The sequence below is a fragment of the Manis javanica genome, chromosome 7 (genome assembly GCF_040802235.1).
Source record: "Manis javanica isolate MJ-LG chromosome 7, MJ_LKY, whole genome shotgun sequence".
Lineage (NCBI taxonomy): Eukaryota > Metazoa > Chordata > Mammalia > Pholidota > Manidae > Manis > Manis javanica.
The window spans coordinates 105,572,190-105,599,106 of NC_133162.1; the positions used below are offsets into that span (position 1 = coordinate 105,572,190).

At 43.8% G+C, this 26,917-nt stretch overlaps 1 protein-coding gene across 1 annotated transcript in view; it reads right to left on the minus strand.

Annotated features, from left to right (window-relative positions):
* Positions 1 to 463: 463 nt before the first annotated feature.
* Positions 464 to 26,917, minus strand: part of LCT (lactase) — a 50,857-nt gene continuing 24,403 nt past the window's right edge. Inside the window, 13 exon segments of the mRNA XM_073240053.1 lie at positions 464 to 510; positions 513 to 683; positions 1,310 to 1,537; positions 2,420 to 2,643; positions 4,341 to 4,475; positions 6,748 to 6,857; positions 8,743 to 8,945; positions 10,233 to 10,431; positions 12,215 to 12,505; positions 15,694 to 15,962; positions 16,631 to 18,181; positions 20,166 to 20,811; positions 23,801 to 24,527. Of these exon segments, the coding sequence (XP_073096154.1) occupies positions 464 to 510; positions 513 to 683; positions 1,310 to 1,537; positions 2,420 to 2,643; positions 4,341 to 4,475; positions 6,748 to 6,857; positions 8,743 to 8,945; positions 10,233 to 10,431; positions 12,215 to 12,505; positions 15,694 to 15,962; positions 16,631 to 18,181; positions 20,166 to 20,811; positions 23,801 to 24,527 (4,801 nt within the window).

Below are 26,917 nucleotides of genomic sequence, written 5' to 3' on the forward strand. Positions count from 1 at the left end.
AATTCTGTGGAACCTACCTTCACAAGGAGAAACACCCATAGATATAGAACATAGCACTATTTTTATTTTCTGGGAAGCAAAAAGTATGAGGCTGTGAGGGAGCTTGAAGAGAGGGCAGGAGATAAAATTGAGGTCCATCCATACAGTGAAGCTGATTTCTTACATAAAGGACTGTGGTTTTACTCATATTTCCACTTTTAAAGTCTCTGAAACTTAGCTGGGCTGTATTTAAGTGGCCCACAGAACAACTGGATGAGCTTAGTAGCTGCACATTTCCACAAGAGCCACCTGCCAGGTCTTCTAAAGCCCAGATGAATCCCTGATACTGGACACGATGCTGATATATCCATTTTAATCAGGGACTTGAAGTCCTTCAAGATTTAAATAGCCTCTAACACTGCAGAAGGCCTTTAAGAAGTAGTTTGGTACGTGCATAATATAAGAGCCTAAGGAATTTTGTGGGTCAGAATGAAGAAATAGGGCTTAATTCCTGTTGGCCTGGTTGTGTTACCCCTTATTTAAGTGCTTATAGTACTTGTATGATAGAAATGCCACACAGCAGACTCCAAGAAGCAGAAGAGTAAAGAGTATGTACAAAGCTGTCTGGGCTTCTGTTGTACCTAGTGTCAGCCCCAGGAACGGAACCTCTTCCCCTTTCATGGGGCTGATGGTGGGTCCAACATCTAGGAGAGAACAAGAAAGAATGATTTATGCACTAGTGCAGATGTAATTATTGGATCTATGTTAACCTTTATTAAGCCCAAGCTAGACTTAACCAACCACCAGAGTGAGTGCATTGCTGAGGTGACGTCATGCAGTCCTTTCAGTGAGTTTTGGACCTCTGAATGAGGTTAAGTAGTTATATTTTTTAAACATCTCTATCGGCAATAGAGTATAATCTAAATGGATAATTGTCTTTTACATTTGTATAGTAATACATACTTTTTTAGTTATTCAACTAATATTGGGCACTTCACATTGTCCTGGGCATTGTATTTTCACAGTCACTTTATTTGATCTTCTCATCAGCCCAGGAGCATTGGCCAAGTTTCTTGCCTGACACACACAGTAAGGTAGTGGTAGGGCTTGGACAAGAATCTAGACCTGCTGCTCCCAGTCCAGGGCCTATCATTTAGATGGAATATTAACCCTAATTCCTTTGTTCCCCTAAGATTGTATGGAGGAACGAAAATAAATATTGGTTGAATGAATTAAGAGGATGGAGAGGCAGAGAGAAAGGTGATAGACTGAAAAAGGCCCCTCTCACCCTCACCTTCTGGCTGTAGCTCTACCCAGAGCCACATCTTACCTTCTGGCTGGAGACAAGGGTGTGGCCCTGCAGCAGGGTCAGGGAAGCCATTGCACCGGGCTACAGAGGCATAGAACTTGACTGAGGCTTTGGGGATCCTTGGCAGAGAAGGGTCAGTGTAGTTCACAAAATGCAGACCAAACCTCTCTGTGAAGCCTGTGGCCCACTCAATGTTGTCCATCACACTCCAAACTGTGTATCCTCGAAGGTCCACCTTATCCTGCACAGCTGCCCAAATACAGAGGCCCTGGCATGAGCTTCTGTATACCTTTACACCAGGCCTATTGAGGCCATGCCTGCCCACAGCTCAGCCCCAGTCTCCACTTTCCCCATTTGCAGGTCAAAGGGAGGTTTTGTGGTTTTTTTTTTTTAGCTCTTTTAAGAGCACTGCCCATCTTTGGCATGTAGTAATTGTTAGCTCGTCCTCAGTGGATGGAGCTATAGAGCCATCAGAATGTTTCTAGAAAGACTCAACCCTGAATAGGAGTCAGTAACACTGGTGGACTAAATTAACCCTACTAGGCCATCTATAATCCTGTCTTCACATCCTGGGGTATTGGTCTTGCTGAGTGCCTTATAGTGTTCATGCTCCTCCCTATAGAAAATAAGTGGCCCTTAGAAAAGATTTTAGCTGGAATAGGGTTCTCTAACCATTTCTTTGTTCTCTCATTCTCTGTTACTCAGCATTACTCACCGTTCCTTTGTCCTAGTCCCATCCCAAGTCATCCTACTGAGTTGAGGGTCTCAAACTTTTCGTTGGGGAACAAAAGAGCCTAGACACACACCCCAGCCCACTCCTCCTGGGACTGTCCAAGCTGTCCTCAGGAAGGCACTGCTGTTCAGGGACATTAGACATCAGGGAGGATCAAGCAGAACAAATGGCTCAGGCCAGGAACTCAGGTCTAGTTATACCAGCAAATGGGTTTGCTTGCTGAGCTTAAGTCTAGGAAGGAAAAGGCTCAGAGTTTGGTCCCAAGAAAAGGCTTAAACCCAGTAGGAGCAAGAAACCTCATCTTTCTCATACTGGGGCTTGTGGGTACAGCACCAGCCTACCTGCAGGTGTTCCCAGCATCAGAGGGTGCACGTGGGGTGGGGGCAGGCCTCGCATACCTTTGAGTGCTTCATTGATGTAACTGCGGAGGTAGTAGATTCTTGTGGTGTCGTTGAAGTCTGTCTCTCCCCGTTGGGACACTCCATTTTCTGTTACGTAAATTGGAGGATTGTTGTACTCATCTTTTAACCAGTTCAGGATCTTCCTGAATCCAAAAGGTGTCATCTTCAGCCAGAAGGAGCCAGAGTCTGGCCAAGAGCGATCTGTGATGGAGGCAACTCCCCTATGAGTTAAAACACTAAAGATTAGGTCTGCATTTGTAAATCCCAAGAGGCCCTTTGCACAAAACAGGATTTATACTAGGAAAAGCCTTAGGTTTTATCCAGACTTGAGAGTCATGGCTAAACCCAGAAGAGTCAGACTTCTGATTCTCCTCTTACTAGTTCCAGATGCACCACTCAACACTGGGGTAACTTTGGACAGGCCATTTAAGCTTTCTGTGCTTAGCTTTCCACCTGTACAGAAGGATGGTCTTATTCATGGATCTAACCTTCCACGGCTCTATTAATAGACCACACCTCCCACCAGTGTGAAGGGGCTCTGGGTTTCTGTAGTCACAGTCTCCAACAGGATGTGAGTGCTATGTCTTCAGAGAAGTGGCTCTGCTGAGTCACCTACATCCAGTCAACGCCATGTGCAGGCCACAGGTGTGGCCAAGGCATCCATAGTCGGGGTCCCCATTTGTGTGATGACCGGAAACAGGCTGGGACCTGCTTCAAGTGCCCAAGTGCTCCAGATGGACAAGGAGAGGGCAACGGGCAGTAAAAGGCCATGCCTGCTAGGGGAGACCCAGGAGCTCAATGCCTTAATCGTTTATTTCAGATAAGGATTGGTTATTTAGATACTTGTGAATGTCCAAATTCTTCAGAAAAAACTTTATCTTGTTCAGTTGAACTGAACATGGGGTATTTTGTAAGCCTGAGCACCATCAGTGGGGAACCAGGACCAATAAGGCAGCAAGAATGGGGACCAGCAGGGCGGCTTTCTCAGCCCCTTTGGCAAGTCTAACTCTGGTGGTTGCTGGGTACAGTGAGGGTGTAGGTGCTTGTCCTCAAAGAATGAACCTAGACCGAGTCACACTGCTTGCTTGTTAGGAAAGAACAAAACAATGTGTATACCTGTTATCTCCATTTTTTGTAAATAAACTGTGTGTGTGTGTGTGTGTATACATATATATATATGTATGTGTGTGTGTGTGTGTATATATATGTCCTATATGTATATAGTTGTATATGTATATATATGTATGTATGTATAGTATACATATATGTATATGTATAGTATATATATGTATATAGTCATATATATATATATATATAGGTCCTATATGTATATATATAGGTCCTATGTGTGTGTGTGTGTGTGTGTGTGTGTGTGTGTGTGTGTGTGTATAGGTCCTATATGTATATAGTTTACATATATAAATGGAGGCACTATAGCCCCTGGGAGGCACTATAGCCCCCTACACACATGTACACTTCTGGAGTGACACACACATCTTGCTTTCTAATGTTTCCACTCTGAATATATATATTGTGTGTAATATAGAAATAATAGTTTGATCTTTACCCCTAAAAAGAAAAAAAACCCTTTTGTCATTTTTCAACCAAAATACATCTCATAAATGAAAACAAATCTGACAAAAAGAAAACCAATGGAGGAAAAATACTTTTGAAAACGTTTTCTTAAAATTCCAAGCATGTCTAATGAGAAACATCTTGGAAGTCCTAGCCTGCATTACTATCAAACTAATCAAGTTTTAATCAGATGTCTCAAGAGATGGAGCTCATCTCGCAAGCCCCAGGATACATGGCATCAGGAGGTTTTCTGAAGCTGTACAGGGCATTAAGTAAATGCTGGTCAAAGGGGCACCTTGCTGTCTTTCCAGAGATTGTTCTGGTGCCCTGTTGACTGACTTACCTGTCTGCATCGAAGGAAGAGATCCATGAGGCATAGTCAAGGTTGTAGGCCAGGACAGTGGTGTAGTGATTGAACCCAAAAAAGTCATAGGTGCCATTGATCCTCCTCTTCTCGTTCTCAGTGAACTCTGGGAGCCTGGATAGGAGCAGCCGGTAAGGGTGTGGGGATTTAGGAAGACTCATGCTTTGGGAAGAGAATGTTCTGGGGCAGGGTCGGAGGAGGGCTCCCTGTGATGAGGGACAGCTGGCCAGGAGCAAGAAGAGGCCCTTCCAGCTGCTGCTGAAAGCCCCCGAGGCTGCTCCTACCAGACCATAAGCCTCTCTTCCCCTCTGCTGTTACAAGACTCTCTGTTGACAAAATTAAGCTCCAAGTGATCCTTCTCTAAACCCTCCCCTTCGGAACTACACACACATGATATACATTTTTTAATCTCCTTTAAAAATTAACATATGCAACTTCTGACATTTCTGTGGTAGATTTTGAAATCAAGAACAGGTGTGAGGTACATACCTTGAGACATTCTTATGTTCATAAGGTTATAGTATCTTTAATAATTTGTATTTCTGTAATCTCGGAATTACTTGATTTTTGTTGTGTATGTAGGTGTGCCTCTTCAGTCTCCTTATTAGTAGGGAAAATATTTTTACAAATTGAATTTATTGAACTTTTGGGATTTGGACTTTTCTGCTTACACAATTTTACTGCATTTTAAAAAAAAAGACATTTGGTAGAGCATTTTCCATGTACTCTGAGACTTTTCTATACAATTTGATTAACATGCACCTGCGTACAACACTCACAGGTTCCTGTCAGTCAAATCCAACTACAAAAAAAACTGACAGGTAAATCCCTGGTGCTGCTAGTTTAGGGTTGTCTGTAGAGATTGCCCTGCTTAGGTGTCTGACACCTTTACTGAAAATTCTGCTACCATTAACCTGGGGATCAAAACCTTCACTCCCTGAAACACTGGGAGAAAACTAAAGCCCAGCCTCCTCATGCCCTTCTCTCCCCTGCTCAGGGGCCAGCAGTGGCGTCTCAGCTCGCCTGGCATCAAGGCCTTGGGCGTGTGCCTTGCCTCCAGGACTTCCACCATGTGGCCTCATCCTCCCCTCTCTCCACTGTTGGTCCCCTGGTTCTAAGCTGCAGGGTCCCCACTCATTCCTACCTCCAGGCTGGTGTTCGTGCCCTTCCCCTTGGATGGAATGCCCTCTGTTCTCCCAAGCACTGTTCATTGTCAAGGCCCAGCCTTGTCCATGAAGTCTCCTGCATCTACCCAGCCCACCCTGATCTCATCTGAGTTTTCTTTGCATGAAGAAGTTGGGGAATAGAATTCCTTGGAATGATGAGGGTTACTGTCTTCCGAGCTGGTATGTCGGCAACTTGGAAGTCTCTCCTTACATGGACCCCACTAGGCCTGGCCCTGACCTGGGCACACAGTAGGTGCTTGGTGAAGATATGTCAGTGGACCAGAGTGCCACCTTCCTTGTTGGAGAACAGAGTTGGCAGATTAGCTTTCTGGGCACAGCCTGGTCAGCAAGACTCACCCTAACTGGGCCAGGACTGTGTTGCCAGGGTGGGAACTGGATTATTTAATCCTAACAGCTGTGCTATCTAATGAAAGACTCCCAGCCTATGTTAGGAATTCATACCTTTTGCATACCTTTATCCTCCCCTGCTTATGGTCACAGGAGCTACCCTCGAGCTTGTGGGTTAAGTTCCCAGGAAGCCGGGTTACTCTGCCCTCTTCCACACAGCACACCTCTAATCCTAGCCAGATGACTCTCAAACTGATAGAGTGTGGTCCCTGGAGTCAGCCAGCCTGATTTCAAATCCCGGCCCTATCATTTTGATAGGGTGATCTCACTGTAATCCTTGTACCTCACTTTACTCCTCTTTAAATAGGAGTAATAAAAGTAGCAGTAAGAGCTGGATAATGTCAGCCATTGTTGATGCTATTTTGTCCAGGAAGTAGGACTGCTTTGGTGCAAACCATCACCACTTGCTGACCAAATGACATGCCTGGCCATCACCTGTCACCCATTGCTATCCACATTGACTTAAAGGTGATAAATAGGATAGGATGAACTGAGGAATTTGTACTTGGAGTGAAGCAGTGGTTGCTAAGAAGTGAATACCCTTGAGACAGATTTCCTGGCTGTTCTGACAAATAACAGCAACTGTCTTTTGTTAAGGACATAGCAGTGCCTGGTCCTAGGCTAAAAGCTTCACATACGCCATCATATTTAATCTTTCTGGCAAGCAAGGAAGCTCAGAGACATAGTAATGTGCCTAAGACATGCCTCTCTGATGCCTACAGCCATGCTGTCACCACTGTGCTGTCAGTTCCACACCACAGACCAGACCTCCTCATGACCTCTACTGGCTGAGTGTGGGCACCAGGACCTACCGAGACTTGGTGAGGCCTGCGGCCAAGCTCCTTTCACGGATCCGTGTCTTCATCACCTCATTGTAATCTCCATTCTTGAAAATAGGATGTGCAAACCAGCCTCCCATAAACTGCGGGTGGAGTTGGGGGACAGTCAGCCTGGACATTAACAGGTGGATGCACCAAGAGGCAGCAGCTTCCCTGTTCAGGAGTCCCTGACCTCAGAACCCCTTCCCCGTCCCAGCCCCCAGTCTTAAACACACATCTCTGTAACTTTTTACATGTTGCAGCTTAAATAAACACAGGGTTTTTTTTTTTACCTCATTGCCATCTCCCTGAGGGCAGTGCTGTGTTAACCACTGCAACTTGAGAGGAGAGCTAAAGTGAGCACTGGCCCAGAGCTTAGTAAATGCCTGGCTGCCCTGGAAAGGGTGTTACCGAAGAGTAGGGGAGACTATAAACCTGCAGTCTGCGGATTCTCTCTCACTGTAGAGCACATCCTTCCCCATCATCAGGCCTAAGGATCATGAGAACTTCCTGAGGAAAGCTGAGTTCAAGGATTTCCTGGCTGCATAGGTACAGGATGATTCTTCATAGGCTCTGGATTCACAGCCATGAAGTGGTGAACTTTTCAACCTATTCTGTCCATGAGGTGTAAGCCGTCTTTACTCTTAAGGAGGCTATATGGCCCCCAAACACTCTGATGCTGGGGTACTGAGAGGCTGCTGCTGTCTCTCTACATCCTGTCCTCATGTGCTGGCTGATGCCTAAAACGTAGGGTGAGGACAGCCTTCCCTTCTCAAAGACGAGGCTTGAAACACGCTATGGTGAAAGAGGCCTCAGTGCGCTCTAGGCAACAAATCATTCCTTTCCATGGAAGCTGATTTTACTAGGAGATGTATGTATCATAATCCATGGAAGCTGATTTTACTAGGAGATGTATGTATCATAATCCTTGGGCTGCACTATCATAGCTGACTAACAAATGGCTCAATCTAATCAGACTACAGCCTAACATTTCCTCAGGTTTGGGATTTTGGTTTCAGAAAACATTGTCGCTCTAATTCACCAGTTCTGTGACTCTGAAATAAGGGCTGCATTAATTTTGTTGTACGAGATTTTCCCCAGCTGACTAGCAAATGGGAAAATTAAGCTCTTATTTTTACTTAATTTGACTGCCTTTGTCAAGTTTTCTTAGAAAAAGTTTGGCAAACCAAGGCCCTTGGCATTCCCACAGAATGTTGGGATTGCCACAACAGGCATCGCCACAGAGCCAAAAGTGGGGACCAATCTGGAGAGAGAGACCTCAGCCTTTCCTGATGCTGAAACATGGGAGAGGGTGCCTTCTAACTCCTTCAGAGACACCAGCAGGAGCCAGGAAAAGGCTGTGACATGATAAGGGCCAGTCTTCTCTCATCAAGGGCCCAGACTGAAATAAGGGTGGGCCATTTGTTGGCATCTACTTACCAGTGACTCTACTTCCTAGAAGCAAATTCCATAACTAAAAGACATATGTCTTTATGTTAAACTCATGGAATTGAAAAATTAGGGATACTAATGATATTCACAGAATCCAAAGTCCCCAGTTTAAGGAACTTAGGTAGAATAAATAAAATTAGATGGTGACACCTAGAGGTGAAGTGTGACATTGCATCCCAGCTCTATTAGCTACCATAGTCAAACCAGAGATTAAAGAGCTGGAATTTGTTATTTCACCTCAAGCCACTGTGGCATCCAGTAAGGACAACATGTATAAATAATTTTTAAGACTTGAAACCCTAAAGAACTTTCATCACAGCAAACCTGTAAGGTAGGTAAGTCCTCTCCATTTCATAGATGAGTAAACTAAGGTACAAAAATTGGGTAATTTTCCCAAGCTCACAAAATCAGGAAAATAGCAAAATAGGGCCTACATCCTAAATGCTTAAATGTGTGCTTAACAATCTGTTTCCACCAGATCATGGCAGGAAGTGAAAACAAGCAAAAGTAAAAATAATATCCAAAGGAAAAACAGACCTGCATGTATCTCCTGGCTGCCTCCACATCCTCCTGGTTGGAGGGGTCTCTGGGCTCAGCCCAGTCACTGTTGATGGTGATGGAAATCACGCCACCTTGACTGGCACGGTACATGTCATTGTACAGATGCCAGGCTTCAGCATGAGCCTTTATTAGGTTGTGGCCAACGATGTAGGGGGCAGTGCCAGGCCTAAAGGAGATTCCTGGAAACATTCACATGGGCATCAGTGAATAATGAATGTGGCCAAGAATACATTGCTTATAGATGGCCTCTATGTGTTTGACACAAAGAGTGCCGATTTGGGCATGAGGAAGAGTGGAATGCAAATCTTGGTTCCACTTCTTACTAGCCAGCAGTGGAGTCTGGGTGAGTAATCAGCCTGTTAGCTTCCTCCTCTGCAAAATGAGTACTAGAAAGTTGTGAGAAGGAAATGAAATAGCGTACATGAAGCACCCACCAGTGTTGTGTCAGGCAAAGAGAGGCGCTTGATAAACGATTGCTCTGTCCCTTCCCCGGAGTGGTTCATATGTCTCAGGCAAAGTACGCAGAAGAGTGTGTGCCTCAGGAGTTGACATCCTGGCAGTCTTTGGGGACCCACAGTGAAAGTAAGGATTGGAGAATCCAGCTGACACACAGATTCCTTGAGAGCAAATGTTATGAGAGAGGCCACCAACTCGTGCTGAAGGAAGTTGCAGGAATGCTATACTGAAGCACCAGCCAAGAACCTATGGGGAGATCCGTCTGGGAATGATTCAAAGCAGAGATCCCCATGGCTCTTCCCAGGTTCTATACATGCGCCTAAGTAGTCACACAGGTGGACACAAATTTACTCTCGTAAGCTTAGAGCTAGAGAAAAAACTGGATGGTTCTCAAGGAACAAGGACAAGTCCATAGGCCCTTATTCAAAACCTTTAGAGTCAAATGTGTTTTGGAATTAAAAGGTTTTTGTGTCTTATAAAAGGAGTTAAGTTGCATATAACATATTTATATATCACCCCAGCAGGGCTCAGGACAGCTGTCTGTAGTTGAGAACATGAATCTGTCTGCAGGAGAACTTTAGAAATGTTCATAGTAAGAGGGGAAATGACCATAAGCAGCCTCATATTGGTTTAAGTCAGGTTGAGCTCAGTTCAGCTAAATCAGTTACTGGAAATTTGGGTTTTGGAGTTGCATAAAACACACTGGGACCTGTGCATTCTGTCAATTCATCCTTTCCTACTTAGGTTAGTCTGTGTCTCTGATCTCAGGGAGCTTCTGAGGCAGGTCAGAGCAAAGAAATGAAGCCATTTGGAGGTACTGAGATGTGAAATTCATGTTTTGCAAAAGTGTCTCTGCTGCCTGTCAGGCAGCCTTGAGCAAGAGGTGGGGATCCTGAGACTCTGCCCTGGGACTTTCTTGGCTGCCTTCTCTAGTGCTACCTGGATCTCCTACTTCGTGGTGCTAAGAATGCCACCCTCCAAAGCTGCCATGTCGGGTGTAGGACCTTTACCTGGGGCATGTGTGCCATAGCCATAGCCCTGGTTAGCAATGACAAAGGGCTCATTCAGTGTGATCCAAAACTTCACTTTGTCCCCCAGCCTCTGGAAGAGCACATCCGCATACTCTCTAAACCGCTGCACAATGGTCTCATTCTCCCAGCCGCCAATATCCTGGAGTGCCTGGGGCAGGTCCCAGTGGTAAATGGTCACCTGTGAAAATGCAAGATCAGCAGTTCCATCAATGTGCCTTTCATGGGATGCTTACAAATGTCTGCAGCTAAAGCTGAGAATGAATGATGAGACAAAAAGGTTTTGTGGGGTTGGGGTAGAGTGGAGTGGGGGTAGAGTGGGAACAGTGTTGCATCGTGAAAAATTCACACATCTGGATCAGAGAAGCTTGGGTTTGAGTCACAGCTTTGCTTCCTACCAGCTGTGTGACCCTGGGCTCAGGCACTGAGACCTCTACGTCATGGAATCTTTATGAGGCCTAAATCACATAGCAGAGTGCATGACCCGTGGCGAATACTCTGCACCTCAAGAGTAAGGGTTCGCTATGGTTGTAATCAGGGATTATAAATGCTAATGCTTCAGAACCTGCCTGGATAGGTTGCACGGAGAGTCTGAGACTCTGAGGGTCCCTGGAGAATGGAAGCATTTTGCTTGTAAAGGGACATCCCCAATAACATCTGAAGTGTCTGGAGGTTCTTCCTGTAGAGCTGGGAACCTTTTGCATGGCCCCTCTGGCCATGTCCACGTGGAGACCTGGCCTTTCTCCTGGCCTTTCCCTCAGTGCCCCTGACATACCCCAGCTTGGCCAGGCTGGGGTCCCCACTCTCCTCAGTCTGCACTGGGCCACTAACCATTTTCAACCCAGACCTTGTCTCTCCCTTTGCCCAAAATGCCCTTCTCCTGCCTATCCACCCATCCAAATTCTCCTCTTTGTTCAACACCACACTTCTCTGAAGCTCTCCTGGCCACAGTACTCTTCTCTTCTGCAGTGTCTCAGTGCCCTTAGAGGCTTCAAAATCATTTGTTCCTGAGTTGTGTGCCATCTATTAGTCCTACCGTTTGCCATCATAACACTGTGTGGCAGTTTGTTCAGCAGTGTAAGTGTGAGGAGAGTCCAGATAACACTTTTATTTGGAAAAAAGTTCTCCTTTTGTGAAAGAGGGGTTGTAATGTGGGGATTATGCTCTGGCTGTGATGCATAATCTCCAACCCCTACAGCAGAGGAAACAAACAGCGTCATAGAACTAGTGCTCTCCTGAGCTTTATCATGAACAGTCCAGGGGATGATCAAAAGTGTTTTTAGGCTCCCAAGTAAATTTCTAAAATGTTGGTGACAGCAAAGTAAACCCACAAGTGAGCTCCTGCATTATTATTCATTACTCAAGGCTTAAAATACATGCACTTTCACCCCAGCAATTCTACTCCTAGAACCATATCCTACAGAAAAACTTCCACCATGCAAAATTATGTATGTCTATGGTTACTTATGGTGGTATTGGTTATAATGGCAAAGAGTGGAAACATCACAGGGAAGATCTATTAACAGAAATAGAGAAGTAAGGTACAAACAATTCCATATAACAAGAACAAAAGAGGAAACTATGTATGAATATGTCAATTATCTGTAAGAAGTCCTGTTAAATAAAAGCAAGTACCAAACTGCATGTATCTTAACACTGTGGGAAGAGGGGGAAAGGCAGATATGTGCACACATACTACACATCTACTGGCTTACAAACGCAAAGAAGGGCATGAGAACCTAGCAAACTTGGTGGCCTGGAAGGAGGGGAACTGACGGCTGGGGGTCAAGGATAGAAGGATAATGTTCACTGTAGACCCTTTTATGCCTTTTGAATTCTGCATTGTGTGGATTTATTGACAATTCAAAAATCAAACAGCGTTTTGTTTACACAATAAATGTGTTCCTGGCCCAGCTGGGTCCCACATGTGAACCTGACCAAGGCCTGGACAGGCCCAAACTCACCTGTGGCTTGATGTTGACAGCCAGCAGTGTATCAATGAGCTGCATGTAGTAGTTCAGGCCTGCTTCATTGATGTACTTGGTGGTCCCATCAGGGAGGATGCGAGGCCAAGAGATGGAAAAGCGATAGTGGGACACACCCAGGTTCTGCAGGGCAACCACATCCTCAGCAATCTTGTGGTAACTGTCACAGGCCACATCTCCGGTGTCGTTGTTCTCAACCCTCAGTGGTGTGTGAGAAAACATGTCCCAGATACTGAGTCCTTTGCCATCTGCTCTCCATGCACCTTCGATCTCAAGATGATAAGACATGGGCTTATTAAGTTATGTGGTCAAGCCCTCACAAGTTCCCTTCTGTCAGCAGGGAGTCAGAGCATAAATCAGCATCACCTCCTCTGGGAGTCTTTCTCCAGCCACCCTCTTATTTCTGAGCTCCTATAGCTTTCTGTACATTGCTGTCATACTGTAGTATACAATCACAGGCTTTCTGATTGGTTCCTTAAAAGATCATGAGGTCTAAGCATTGAGTCCTTCATCCTGGTGTCCCAGAGTTAATGTAGCTGTATATGTAGGGTGCTCACCACAAGTCTGAACAATTCCATGTGCTCCAACCCCAGTCATGGCCAAATAAACCCCAGTGATGCCAGGTGTGGACGCAGAATTTCTAACCAGACATGTGTCACTGTTTCTGTGCCTCTTTTTCCTCCTCCCACTTAGCCTATGTGGAGATTGACCACAAACCACTGGGCAAATGCCTACCTATAGGCTTAGGCAGTCTTAACAGGTATAATTTCTGTAGTTAAAAACACTTAGCATAAATGTGACTGGGTGCAGCTAATGTAATGCTGGCATTCTAACCAAGAATGCAGACTTGGCCTGCACAGCTCTGGTGGAGTGGTGGGGCCCAAGGCCAGCAGGAATGCACCCTGTGCAGGCTATTTAGGTGTGGGAGATGAACTTGGTGGTTGGGAGATTAGTTAATGCAGGGGGATTGAGGAAATAAGTGACTATGTTAAGGATATTAGAAATTGGACTTCTCACCATTGGAGAAAGGAGATACAAGTATGGAAAATGGGAAAGCTAACATTAACCCCACAGAATTCGATTGGAATTGGAGTCACCAGTGTGAACTCATGGTTTTTAAAGTACATACAGATTGTGGGTGGATGTAGAAATATATGTAAGTGCACATGTATGTGTTTCTGTGTGTACACACATGTATTTCCTAGCTCTGTCCACTGAAAGGGCCTAGAAGTAATGACATTCCAGTAACAGCAAGCACACCTAGCACCCAGATCTTGGTTTCTAAATACCCTTATCCAATAAAAAATACCAGGGTTCATTAGAGAAATGGCTGATTATAAGGCTGGGGCAGAAAAGGAACAAGATGAGCCTGGAACATCTTTTTGTGCCAGAAAGAATTAGGGAAGTGCTCAAAGAATGGTGGGCCATGTCAAAAGAACACAGAATCTGGCTAAAAGGCACTTCCCCTGATGAAATGTGGGATGCTCTGATCATCTAGATACATAATAGCAAAAACATAATTAATTAAATAAAATGGGACTGCATGAGGCCACACAGATAATATATATCAATATATTTTATATACAAATAAAATATAAATAAAAGTAGAAGAAAAGACAAAGCTCAACTTTTCTGTTGAATGCCATCTAATAATTATAAAAGGAATGGTAAAATCAGAAAATCACCATTTGTCAACTGTCATAATAATAACTGATTCAGGCAAAAATTATCAACAGTTGCTAAAACTAGTAGGTGAAATTTGTTGAGTACAGGATATTTATATAATCTCCAAGGAGCTCCCCACAAAATACTTATTACTTATAACTATAAAATACTTATTAATGGTAGAGAAACCTTGTAGACACTTTCTTGTTCAAGTGATGAAATCAGTTGTACCCACATACACACACACAGAAAATAAGGCAAAAGGTAAAATGTTAACAGCTGAGGAAGATGGGAAAAGGGTATATAGGAGTCCTCTGTACTATTTTGTAACTTTTCTCTGAAGAGATTTCTAAATAAAAGATTTTAAAATAATGCACAGTCAGATAGCATCTAATCAGGACGCCCACGTAATAAGCACGTCTCATCTGTTCTCAGTTCATACTCCACAGTTTGCTAATTAGAATGTTCAGTGCCACCGATGGTGAGAATTGTGCCTGTTGTCTGCCATGGTGAATAGAAAAGCTGCTCACTGATGCCAGTTCAAGATGTGGGTCAGCTAAAATGTTTCCAAGACACTCCCTGCCCTTGCATGGACAGAGTTTAATAAACCAGGAAGGCCTGTAGCCTGTGCACTAGAATAAATTCCCAATCCTTCCTGTCCCACTCTAAACCTACAGAGGAATGGTTCTCATTCAGCAGCTATTTTGTTCCTAAGCAGACATTAGCGATGCCGGGAGACATTTTCAGTTGTTACAGCTGAAGAAGGAGTCTACTGGCATCTAGTGGGTAGAAGCCAGGGATGCTGCAAAACAACCTACAGTAGGCAGGACAACAAATTATCCAAAGGAAATGTCAATCTGGCCAACCTGGAGAACCACTGCTACAGGGGATTCTGTTTGCCTAAAATAAGAGTAACAGAATCCTGTCTCTGAAATCTTGGCATTTCCTCAGGTAAACATTTCACGTAAGGTGGTGGCCACAGCACCTACAATAACTAAGAACTGGGGCCTCCTCCAGTCCACATAACAGAAGACATGAGCAGTCTTTCCTGTCTGTATGTTTAGTTAATAAATGTCTGGATATGGCAGAATTTAGTTGGAGACATTAAGACCTGGCATTGTGGTCACCTGGGAGTAGCTAGCCCTTACCACTTCAAAAACATTTTCAGCAGCTATGCCCATCTGGAAAACATCCCAAGGATGACCTCACACCACAGACCCTGCTCAGGCTCCTCAGTAAGCATACAGAGCCCCCATTCCTGCATCAAAGAAAATAAATGGAGAATGAAGATGTAAAGCACCTTCTATTTGAACAAGTCACTCTTAGCTTTTTTTTCTTCTATTTTTCTGAGAAAAAGCAAAACCCTCACTTTTTTCATATTAGTAAGCTTCATTTGGCATGAATAAGGTAATGATATGATGTAAGGACACCAGAAAAAGCCGAAGCCCATGTAATAGCCATTTTGAGCAAATTGCCTTCTTGGAAGAGAGTAGGTGAGAAACAAAGGCCTTATAGCAGAGAATCTTGTCATTTGCATGTCTCCGCCTAAGTGTTTCCACTCTGGCCCCACCTGCTCCATCTAGACTGCTAACTCCCTGCACGGCGTAGCCCTTGTAACTGTGTGGGCAGTGAACTTGGCGATGTGAGGAAGCCAGGCTGATGGAAGGGGACCTCCCAGCCTCCCACAGGGCTATGAAAACCTGCTACTCGTGCCTGCCCTCCGTGGCACTAAGCCCAAAGCCTGGCACATAGTGGGTGTGCAATAGATGTTGTTGAAACTGCCCTGAACTCACCTGATATGCAGCAGAAGCTGCACTCCAGATGAAGCCCTCGGGAAATCGTCCGTAGAGGAACTCATCTTCCTTGGGCAGTGGCATGCCGTTGATGGTGATGACCTCTGTGTAGTACCTAGCAGAGGCTCGTGCTGTGCGAGGCCTGTTCACATTATTGAAATCAACATGGTGCAGTCCAAACTTGACTGTATAGCCATTCAGCCACTCAAAGCTGTCCATCAGAGACCACGCAGCATAGCCTCGAAGGTCTACACCGTCAAGCCTGTAGGCTGGGAACAGCCCAAAAGGAGCACAGAAGAGCTTTATGCCGGGAAGGCAGAGTCCCTCAGAGCCCAGCCAAGTGCTGGGTCCTCCGTGCAGGACAGCAGTGTTACACCATCAGCCAGTACACACAGGTATGCCCAGACAGAAGTCTTGTCTTTCTTTTTTCCAGCACTTACACTCCTGTATCAAGTATTAATGACTGATCTTTGCAAAAATCAAATTCTTCTGGTGGGGTAAAGGGATGTGTCTCAAAAATACAAGAGTCTCAGCCCATTTTAGAAGTTAAGCACTGAAGTGTGAGGAGAGTTTCTTGCTCTGGGGTGCAAGGAACCCACCAGGATATGAACTCCACGTCAGCAGGAAGTTGCGTGTTTTGTTCACTGCTATCTACCCAGCATTTGGAATAGAACTCATCACCTCGTAGCTGCCCAATAATGAGCAAATGAACCCATGAGACTATTCCTGTGGGAACTCTGTATGTGCACATGGAGGAGTGACCATACTTCCTACAGATTACCACCCCCACCCCAGGTAACCCCCACCCCAGAGAAAAACTGTGGAATTAGGGCATAAGAGAGACTTGTTGATGGTTTATAATCCACTCTGCCAAGCCATTTCAGATGGCATTAGGATGTTGGAAAATTTTATAAGGGGGACATGAACCTTCACATACCTTTCAAAGCTTCATTGATGTAGGTTTTGTGGTAAAATATCCTATCAGTATCCTCCACTTTTGGGTTTGTCAGCCCCACCCCATTTTCAGTGATGTAAACAGGAATGTCACCATACTCTTCCTTGATCCAGCTGAGCAGTCGCCGTGTCCCCCAGGCTGCAGCTCTGCTCACTGCTGTGGAGGGCCATGAAGGGTCCTCCTCCTCAGTTGTTTCCTGGTCATCTTTGTATGAGGGAGGGTTTAACCTGGGTGTTGTATGCTGCACAATTCTGGAGGAGTACGTGTTGAGGCAGAACACATCAGCTGTGCCCCTGATGTACCTCTTCTCCTCCTCGGTGAAGCTTGGCAGGCGAGAGGTGGTTAAGTGTTGTAGTTCACTTCTGTTCCCCACTTTCCACTTCATGACATCAGGATAGTCTCCGTTTCGGAAAATGGGGTGGGCGAACCAGCCCAGGGAGAACTGCAGCATTCGGTCAGCTGCCTCCACATCCCTCCGCACCTCTGGTGACTTGGGCTCTGCCCAGTGTGCACTGAGGCTCAAAGAGATGACCCCCTTCTGGTCTTGCCTGTATGTCTTATCATAAGTGTGATAGACTCTAGCATGAGCTTTGATGAGTGCATGGCCAATCCTGTAAGGTGCCCAGCCTGGGTCCTTCACATTCGGGGGAAACTCCCCTGAGCCATAACCCAACCATGCCTGGTATGTGGGCTTGTTAAAGGTTATCCAGAACTTGACTCTGTCACCAAACGTCTGGAAACAAAAGTCTGCATAACTGTTAAACAACTCAATCAAGGAAGGATTCTCCCAGCCTCCAATATCCTGGAGGGCCTGGGGCAGGTCCCAGTGGAACAGGGTCACCACGGGAGAGATGTGGCTTCCCACCAAGCCATTGATTAGCCTGTTGTAATAATCAACACCTTGGCTATTGACAGAACTGTTTCTCCCAGTTGGGAAAATCCGAGACCAGGAGATAGAGAAATGATAGGCCTTCACTTTCAAAGCTCTAAGCATATTCAGATCAGCATCCAGCTGGTTATAGCTGTCACAGGCTACGTCTCCAGTGGCATTGCCTTTCACATTGCTCCCTGGCGTGTGGGTAAAGTTATCCCAGATGCTGGAGCCTTTGCCGTCGGCATTCCAAGCTCCTTCAGTCTGGTAGGCTGACGAGGATACGCCCCACAGAAAGTCATCTCGAAATGTGCCATGGTAAAACAGATCTCTTTCAAACTTGGGTTGGCTGGAGAACTTTTCCCAAATGACTTTAGCCTTGGAGGGCACCTCAGATGGAAAAGTAAAGGCTCTGATTTTAGGGGGGATGTTGGCAGTTCTGGGTGGTGGCAGTCTTTTTACTACTTTGGTGAGAAAACCGTTCTTTTCAATGATGCTGGTGAAAAAATAGGCAGATTTCCTGGGAGTCCTCGGCTTGCTGCTGTCACTGAAATTGACATGGTGCAGGCCAAACCTCTGGCTGTAACCAGAGGGACCTTCGAATCCATCTATGAAGGAACGAGCGATGTAAGATCGAATATCCACTGAGTCCTCCTTGACAGCTGTGAAAAAAACCCCACAAAATTAGAATTATTTTAGTCTCTGTTACTGATGATGCTTTTTAAAGGTTTTCCTTTCGTCATGAAAGCTTTGGAGGTGCCATGGAATTTTGACATGGAAGTTTGGAGGTTACCCCCAAAAACATTAACCCTTTTCCTCCTCAGAAAGAATAAAAGGAAAATCCACAAGACCCCCACAAAACATCAGGCCACATCCATGGTTATAGATCGCAATCCAAAGGAGCATCTCTATCTTACAATGACTAATAGAATGTGCCCCATCTGTTAGTATCAGGACTCCTTTGTTTTATACAGAATGCATAAATCATTTAATCTTAAAAAATGTGCTTTTGTTTTTCCTTGTCTATGTTTAGCAATATCAACATAAAATGAGCACACATCCCATGTTATAAAAGAGAAATAATGCCTAAAGAAATGTATTCCCTGGTGCAGTGGACATATCCAAAAGGCTGTCCAAATCTTAAGCCCTGGTACCAGTGATTATGATCTTAATTGGAAAAAGGGCTTTGTAGGTGTAATTAAGCTAAAGATCTTAAGATGAGACCATACAGGATTAACTGGGTGGGTCATAAGTCTGGGGACAAACATCCATATAAGAGACTAGGGAGAAGGTCCACATGAAGAAGCAGGCAGTGACTGGAGGGACAGTCACAAGCCGAGGAGGGCCTGGAGCTTTGGAGGGAGAGTGGCCCTCCTGACGTCCCAGCTTTGGACCTCTGACCTCCAGAACTGTGAGAGAATTTGAGCAGTCTAGTCAGGAACCAGAGCCTTGGGCCCTGACTGTGAGCCAGCAAAGTATTAAGCCCTGTATTTATCAGATTACACAGCCTCTCAACAAACATTAGTGAATAAGAGGCAGGTGAAGTTGCTCATTCATTCAATAAATAACTTAGAAAGTACCTTTGTCCCAGGTAGTGCTAGGTTCTGGAAACATAAAGACAAATAAAAGCCTCATAGATTAGTGGGTACAGCTGAGCCCGAAATAGAAAGGCCTGTGGATCCACTCACAGGATGTTTGGGCTCATCATTTATTCTCTCAGAACATCAGTTTCCACAGTTTTCCCATGAGGATAATTCTGCCCCTATTTGTATATGTAGGAGGCTGTTTCAAGGATCGTGTGACATAATGTCTTCAAGGGACTACAAGCAAAGTATAACAGAGAGTGTCTGACCTCATGAATAGTGGGTAATGTCTCCATTCCTTACTGTAGTGCTCAGGGCAGGTATTACGAATCAACTCTTCCTCTCTGAATGTACTCAAGGACTTGAGAATCTTCTCAACTCAGACTCTAGGCAGAAGACTAGCTACTCTCAATTGATTAGGACTGACACATGAGGTGAAACCTATTTGCTGTTCTTTTTAGAATAAAAAGAAATATGGAACAGTATGTTAGGTAGAATGAGACTGTAAATATGGATTAACTGATTCAAAGTGAATGGTGTGAAATTATGGCCAGTTAAAGGAGATGGACACCAATGTGGCTGGAGCAGTGAGGATTTAATGGGTTGGAATCCCACCTTACGTCCCCATGCTGTCCTGTAGTGCCACTATCATCCTATACAGCAATTTTCTGTGTCCCTCTATAGTCTGTGAGTTTCCTATGAGAAAAGAGGATGTTTGTTCAATATTGTACCCTTACTGTCTTGTACAGTGTGTGGCACATAATAGGCACTCAATAATATTTGTTAAATAAATGCATTAAAAGATGATGAGGCTTTACCAATGGATAGGACTCTGATGGAGAGAATGTAGAAGAGAAGCAATCTAAGGATATCAAAACATGTGAGCAAAGACTTGAGGCTTTGTGGGGAGAAGGTTAGGAGGCTGTTGTGAAGGACTCATGCTATTACTTTTTGGCTTACAATTTCCTTGGGAGACTGCTTTTGTCCTACTAATTAGAACTCTGAAGACTTGGAGAAATACCACCCACCTTCCAATATCCACCAGCGTATCCACTGTTCTTACCCTTGAGCACCTCATTGATATATTGATTGAAGTAGTCTACCCTCAAGGAATCATCAAAGAGATCTTCAGTTTCCCCTATGGGCATGCCGTTCCCAGCCAGGTAGATCGGAACTCTTCCTCTTGTGTACTCCAAGGATGCAAACTGCAAAAGCCTCCTTATACCCCAGGGCACCACATGAATCCAAGGGGATGAAGTCTGGGGCCATTCAGGGTCCGTGTGTTGAGAGAAGTCACCAATGGTATTATAGCTAGGGATACAGGAATCTTGTTGAGCCTTGCTGATGAGGTGGGAAGTGTAATGAGACAGACCCAGAAAGTCAGCAGAGCCTTTCAGAAGCCGCTTCTCTGCCTTGGTGAACTCAGGGAGCTGGGCCACAGGCCTGGGGCACTGTTGGTTCATCCATTGGATCTGGGCCCTGAGGGCAGCAGGGTAGTCTCCATCCACAAAGATGGGGTGTGCAAACCAGCCCAGCATGAAGTGCAGGAAGCGTTCAGAGGCTCTCACGTCTTCAGGCTTCTCTGGAGACAGAGGTTCTGCCCAGTCTGAGTTCAGCACAATGCCCACGTGTCCCTGCTGCTGTGGGCGATAGTGGCTATTGTAGTGGTGCCAAACTCTGGCATGAGCCTTAAGGACCAAGTGAGCCACCTTGTGAAGAAGAAAGAAATACACTGTTTAGTAATAACACCAGCAATGTCAACATCAGCACCAACAAGCCAATAACAAGTCAACAACAATGTCAACAAGTTAACACTGAGGTCAACAACGTCACAAAAGCATCGACAAGTTAACAACATCAACAAGAAGTTGAGACTGATGCTAACAATGTCAACAAGTCAATATGGATGATGTTGATATCAAAAACATCAACAATGTGGACAGCAATGTCAATAAATCAACACCAACATCATGAACAATGTCAACAATTATGTCAAAAATAAGCCAACACCATTATCGATGGGTCAGCAGCAACTGCTATCGTTAACTGTTCTAACAATAACAATTACAAAACAATTGTTAATAAATTCTCTCACATAATCCTCACAATAGCCTATGTGTCAAGTACAATTATTATTATTATTATTATTAATTTTTATTTTTATTTTTTTTTAGGAGAGCAAAGCAGAGGCTTTTATTTAGAGAGAAAGCGGAAAGACAGAGCTCCTGGCTTAAGCCAGGAGGGGACAAGAGAGCCCCCAATTATTATTATTATATACAGATGAGAGAAACAGGATCCAGGCAGTCTAACTCCAGGCCTGTATTGTCACCCACAATGCTACTGTGACTTTGCCCTTAATAAGTGCTTGTTGACTAATTCGTCAACAACTGATTGGGGGGGGTGGTATATTATTTAACACCCGAGAGAGGGGGTAATTCTTTTTAGCCTACCTGTTCTCCTTTCTGCTTCATGAAATTTAAGAAGAAAAACCAAGACCAGCAATCTTTTTTTTGTAGACTTACCTCATGGTCTTACAAAAGTCCACAGCTTTCCCTGTTGAAGCACCACGGGGAAACGGGCCAGAGTGGGATGGCTGTAGTACAGAAAGCCTACTTTGAATCTCAACCCTGTCACAGACTTGCTCTGTGAACTCACACAATCTTTTCTCTCAGTTTCAGCTTTCTTGACTGCAGCAAGTGGGTGATTATGGATCCATTTAGAAGGAGTGAATGAGAGTGGGTATAAAGTTCCAAGCAGAAACTTGGGAGTGCAAGAGTGAACTTACTACTGCTTAGATCCCTTTCTTTTCCCTTTTTATTATCTGAATATGATGACACTTACATTTGAAGAATTTCTACCAAAATACTTCCTTGGAAGTGAAACTCCTGACTGCTTCTCATGCCCCAAATGTTAGTCCTTAACTGGGTCCTCAACTCCAATAGAGAATGGCCTTCTTTCCAAAAGGCAGGAATGCTTCCCTTATAAACTAGTCAGCATGAAGCAGGGTTTTCAATGGACTATTAGACAACTATCAGAAACAGTCACTGTGCCATGTAAGAACATGGAAAGTGTTAACAGCCTGTGTAGAGTACATAACTGGCACTAGGGTGATAACGATGTGTCAATGTTATTTCATCAGTTGAAACAGTGCTGCAGAGGGATGTTGATAATGGGGAGGTTGTGCATGTGTGGGGCAGGGGCATGTGGGAAATCACTATACCTTCCATCCAACTTTGTTGTGAACCTAAAGCTACACTAAAAACTAAAGTCTCCTTTAAAAAAAAGCACACTAAACTAAGTGCACACTATGACTACACTAGGAATGCAAGGAAGCCAAAACTGGAAGAAATATTGATAGAATTATGAGAGAAATCTTTTCTTTGAAATTTTTCCTAAATGGTATTATAATGTTTTAACTAAGAAATAAAAGCAATAATTGGAGGTGAAAAGTGAGGTGGACTTTCCCATCAAAGTCTCTACAGAAAATTCTCAGGAGCCATAATTGAAGGGATAAGAAGTCTAAGGAGAAAAGCCTGGGGTGAGTTTACAAGAAGACAAACAGAAAGGTGCAGACCTTCCATTTTCAGGTGTGTTCTCTGTATGTACGGTCACTTGCTGAACAGGAGCAGAATGGAAGCCTTGACTTAAGTGTTATAATTTTTGGCATTTCATTGAGTCATTCCTCAATACCTAGCATGGAGCACAGTAAATACTCATATTTCAGAAGAGAACCCAAAGTGTGGCAGGCGAAAGCCAAATGAACACATCTACCCAGAAGAATGCTGCCAGGGAAAGCTGGTCAGTTTTCTGGGAGATTCTGAAGAAAAAAGGGAAGTGGTTGAAAGGACCCGTATTAAGCCGTTTAAACTTTTGTTTCCAAAATGTACGTCCCCTTCTTGGTGAAGTGATACTCTGATTACTCTCTGGAAAGCCAAACTCTTTCTTCCTCCCCACCTGTCTCTCAGCCAGGGTGCTGAAGGGCAAAGTTGGAACCTGGACCCAAGTGATTGGCTCAGGGATGGGCCTGCAACTCATGCAGAAACCGTGAGACACAAGGGCACTTCTGGTGGGAATGTCAGGGCAGAGATAAGTTTTCTTTCCTGCTGCTCTGCTCTTGAAATATGAGAACAGGGCTGTTGCCATCTGGCTATCCGATAGCCCAAGAGGAAAGCCAATGAGTGGAACAAGAGAAGAAGAAAAACTGGGTCCTGGTGACATTGTTTGTGGTCTTACTAAGCTTTATTCTGATCAGCTAAAATCAAGACTTTTCAGTTTCCTGAACTCACAAACTGTCTCCTTACTTAGGTCAGTGTGAACTGACTTTTCTGTCACTTGCAACTAAGAGTCTTGGCTCACACTGAAAACTTGCTTTAGAGTTAAGAAGACTTTGGCTTAAATTCTGACTTCAGACTGCTAACCCACTAGTGATGTCATTGCAAGCAAATTGTTTCTCTTCTCTAAGCCCCAGTCCCCTCATCCATCAGTGCTGTTCTGAGGATATAATCACTATTTTTAAAGCATCAGCACAGAGTTTTGGAAAAAAATAAGGTGATTAACAATTTATAGTCCATTCTCTCCCTCTGATATTCTTTAAAGACAAAAAGTAAAGACTTGCTGCTAGGAAGAGAAAATGACTCTTCCAGCCAAATGTCCTTTATCCTCCAAAGAGTATGTGCTGCAAGGAAGGGAAATAAATACCTTAAAAGAGGCCACTCCTGGGTCAGAGATGCCTGGCGCATGTTGACCAGTGCCATAGCCTGCATAACTCATCACCCATGGCTCATGGAAGGTCACCCACAACTTCACACGGTCCCCAAAAGTAGAGAAGCAGAAGGCTGCAAAGTCCAGGAAGGCATCCACTGTGCTCTCATTCTGCCACCCACCGTGATCCTGCAGGGCCTGAGGCAGGTCCCAGTGGAACAGTGTGGCCATGGGCTGGATGTGGGAGGCCAGCAGGCTGTCAATCAGCTTGTTGTAGTAGGCAACACCCTGGGGGCTGGGACTGTGCCCATGCCCAGTGGGGAAGATGCGGGACCAGGAGATGGAGAACTTGTAAACCTGAGCTTGGAGGCCACGAAGCAGGGCAATGTCAGAGTCCACCTTGTGGTAACTGTCGCTGGCCACCTCTGGCGTTGCTTGGCCCTTGGTGGCATTCTGGTGCTTGAGTCGGTCCCAGACACTTGCCCCTCTTCCACCCTCAGCCCAGCCTCCTTCCACGTTAAAAGCTCCTGTGGAGACTCCCCAAAGGAAGCCTTCAGGAAAAACGTCCTGCAGGAAAACATCCCTTTCCGTCTTGGACTGGTTAGCAAACGTTTCCCAGAGTCTCCGGTAGGCTGAGCGCGGTGGCAAGGAGCCTACTGTGGCCTTGAGGTCCTGCTGTGGGGCAGTCTGAAGGGTCAGGCTTTCGGTCAGAGAACAAGACCAGCTGCAGAATTGAAATGACATAAAGTGACATAATAAGTAATGACTATGAGTTACAAATACCCTCAGACTGATGAATAGTGACAATGTGTTTAATCAGTAAAGATTCCGGAAATACTGAGTCAAAAGCCATATCCACAAAGTTATGAGCAAGAAGTGACTGGTAGATGGGAAAATCGTTATTACACCTTCTTAGAAGAGTTATTATTGCTCCTGCCTGAGTAAAAATACTGTACCAATGCTGTTCTCTGTATTAGATCATCCTTAAACACTGTCTCCAGTTCTAGTGCCATCCTTTTTTCTTCTTATATTGTTTATATTCTTCTTATAATTTATTGTTTATAAGATATAGCTAATAATAATGATGACTTTAATTTATTGAGCCTCAATTCTGTACTGGCCATGGTGATATAAGAATATCTGCCTCTCATTTAATTTTCACAGTACTTTTAAAGTACTACAATTATGTATCTCATTCTACAGGAAAGTACTAAGAAATGAGTAGTTCTGGGCATCATGGGACCAGCAGCTATTTACCAGCTGATATAGAAATATTTAAATAATTGAACTACTCCCAGTTAGAATACATTCAAAATTAAGTATCAACTTAATACAGACTGCTATATATGTAGGATGTCATAAATGAACCATATAGTAACCACAAACCAAAACAATTATATTATATAAAATAATACATAAAACTATAATAATTGAACTACTCCCAGTTAGAATACATTCAAAATTAAGTATCAACTTAATACAGACTGCTATATATGTAGGATGTCATAAATGAACCATATAGTAACCACAAACCAAAACAATTATATTATATAAAATAATACATAAAACTATAATAGTAAAAAAATTAAGAGAAATGAATTCCATCATAACACTAAAGAAAGTCATCACTCAAAAGGGAAGAGAAGAGGAGAGGAAGAAAGGCCAGAGAAGAATGTCAAAAACAACCAGAAAACATTTAACAAAATGGCAATAAGTACATACTTATCAGTAATCACTGTAAATGTAAATGGATTACATGCTTCAATCAAAAGACAGGCTTACAAAAAAAATCTGTAAGATCCATCTATATGCTGCCTACAAAAGACTCACTTCAGACCTAAAGGCACACACAGACTAAAACTGAATGGATGGAAAGAGATATTCAATCCCATTTACATTTCATCAAAAGAATAAAATACCCAGGAACTAACCAAGAAGGCAAAAGACCTGTACATTGAAACTGTAGCACATTGATGAAAGAAACTGAAGAAGGGATCAATAAATGGAAAGCTATCTCATGCTTATGGATAGGATGAATTAATATCATCCAAATGACCATACTGCTCAAAGCAATACACAGATTCAATGAAAACACCATCAACATACCAACAGCAGTTTCCACTGAACTAAAGCAAATAATCGTAAAATTTAAGTGGAACCACAAAAGACTGAGTAGCTAAGGCAATCCTTAGGAAAAAGAACCAAACAGGGGATATCACACCTCCTGATTTCAAGATACACTACAGAGTTGCAGTGATTAAAAACAGTATGGTACTGACATAACAATAGATACATGGGTCAATGGAACAGAATGAGAACCCAGAAATAAACCCACACAAATATGGCCAATTAATATATGATAAAGGATGCAAGAATGAGGAAAATATAATTTCATCAATAAGTGGTGTTGGGGAATTGGACAGCTGCATGCAAAAGAATGAAACTGGATCACTGTCTTATACCATAATAAACTTGAAATAAGCTAAAGACCTACATGTAAGACACCAAACCATAAAACTGTTTGAAGAAAACATGGGTAGGAATTTCTTGAACATCAGCATTAGTAATTTTTTCTGGATGTCTCCCTAGGCAGGGGAAACAAAATAAAAAAAAGTGGGACCACATCAAACTAAAAAACTCCTGCACAGCCAAGGAAACCATCAACAAAATGAAAGGCAACCTACTGTACAGGAGAATATGCCTGCAAATGATATATCCAATAAGGGGCTAAATCCAAAATACATAAATAACTCATATGACTCTACACCATAAAAACCAACCCAATTAAAAAATGGGCAGAGGACCTGAACAGACATTTTTCCAAAGAAGACATAAAGATGGCCAACAGACATGTGAAAAGATGCCCATCATCACAAATTATCAGGGAAATGCAAATCAGAACCACAATAAGATATCATCTCAGACTGGCTACTATCCAAAAGACACAAAATAACAAGTATTGGCAAGGATGTGGAGAAAAAGGAACCCTCCTACACTGTTGGTGGGAATGTCAATTGGACAGCCACTGTAGAAAGCAGTATGGAGGTTTCTCAAAAAACAAAAAAACCAGAAATACCATATGACCCAACAATTCCACTTTTGGGAATTTATACA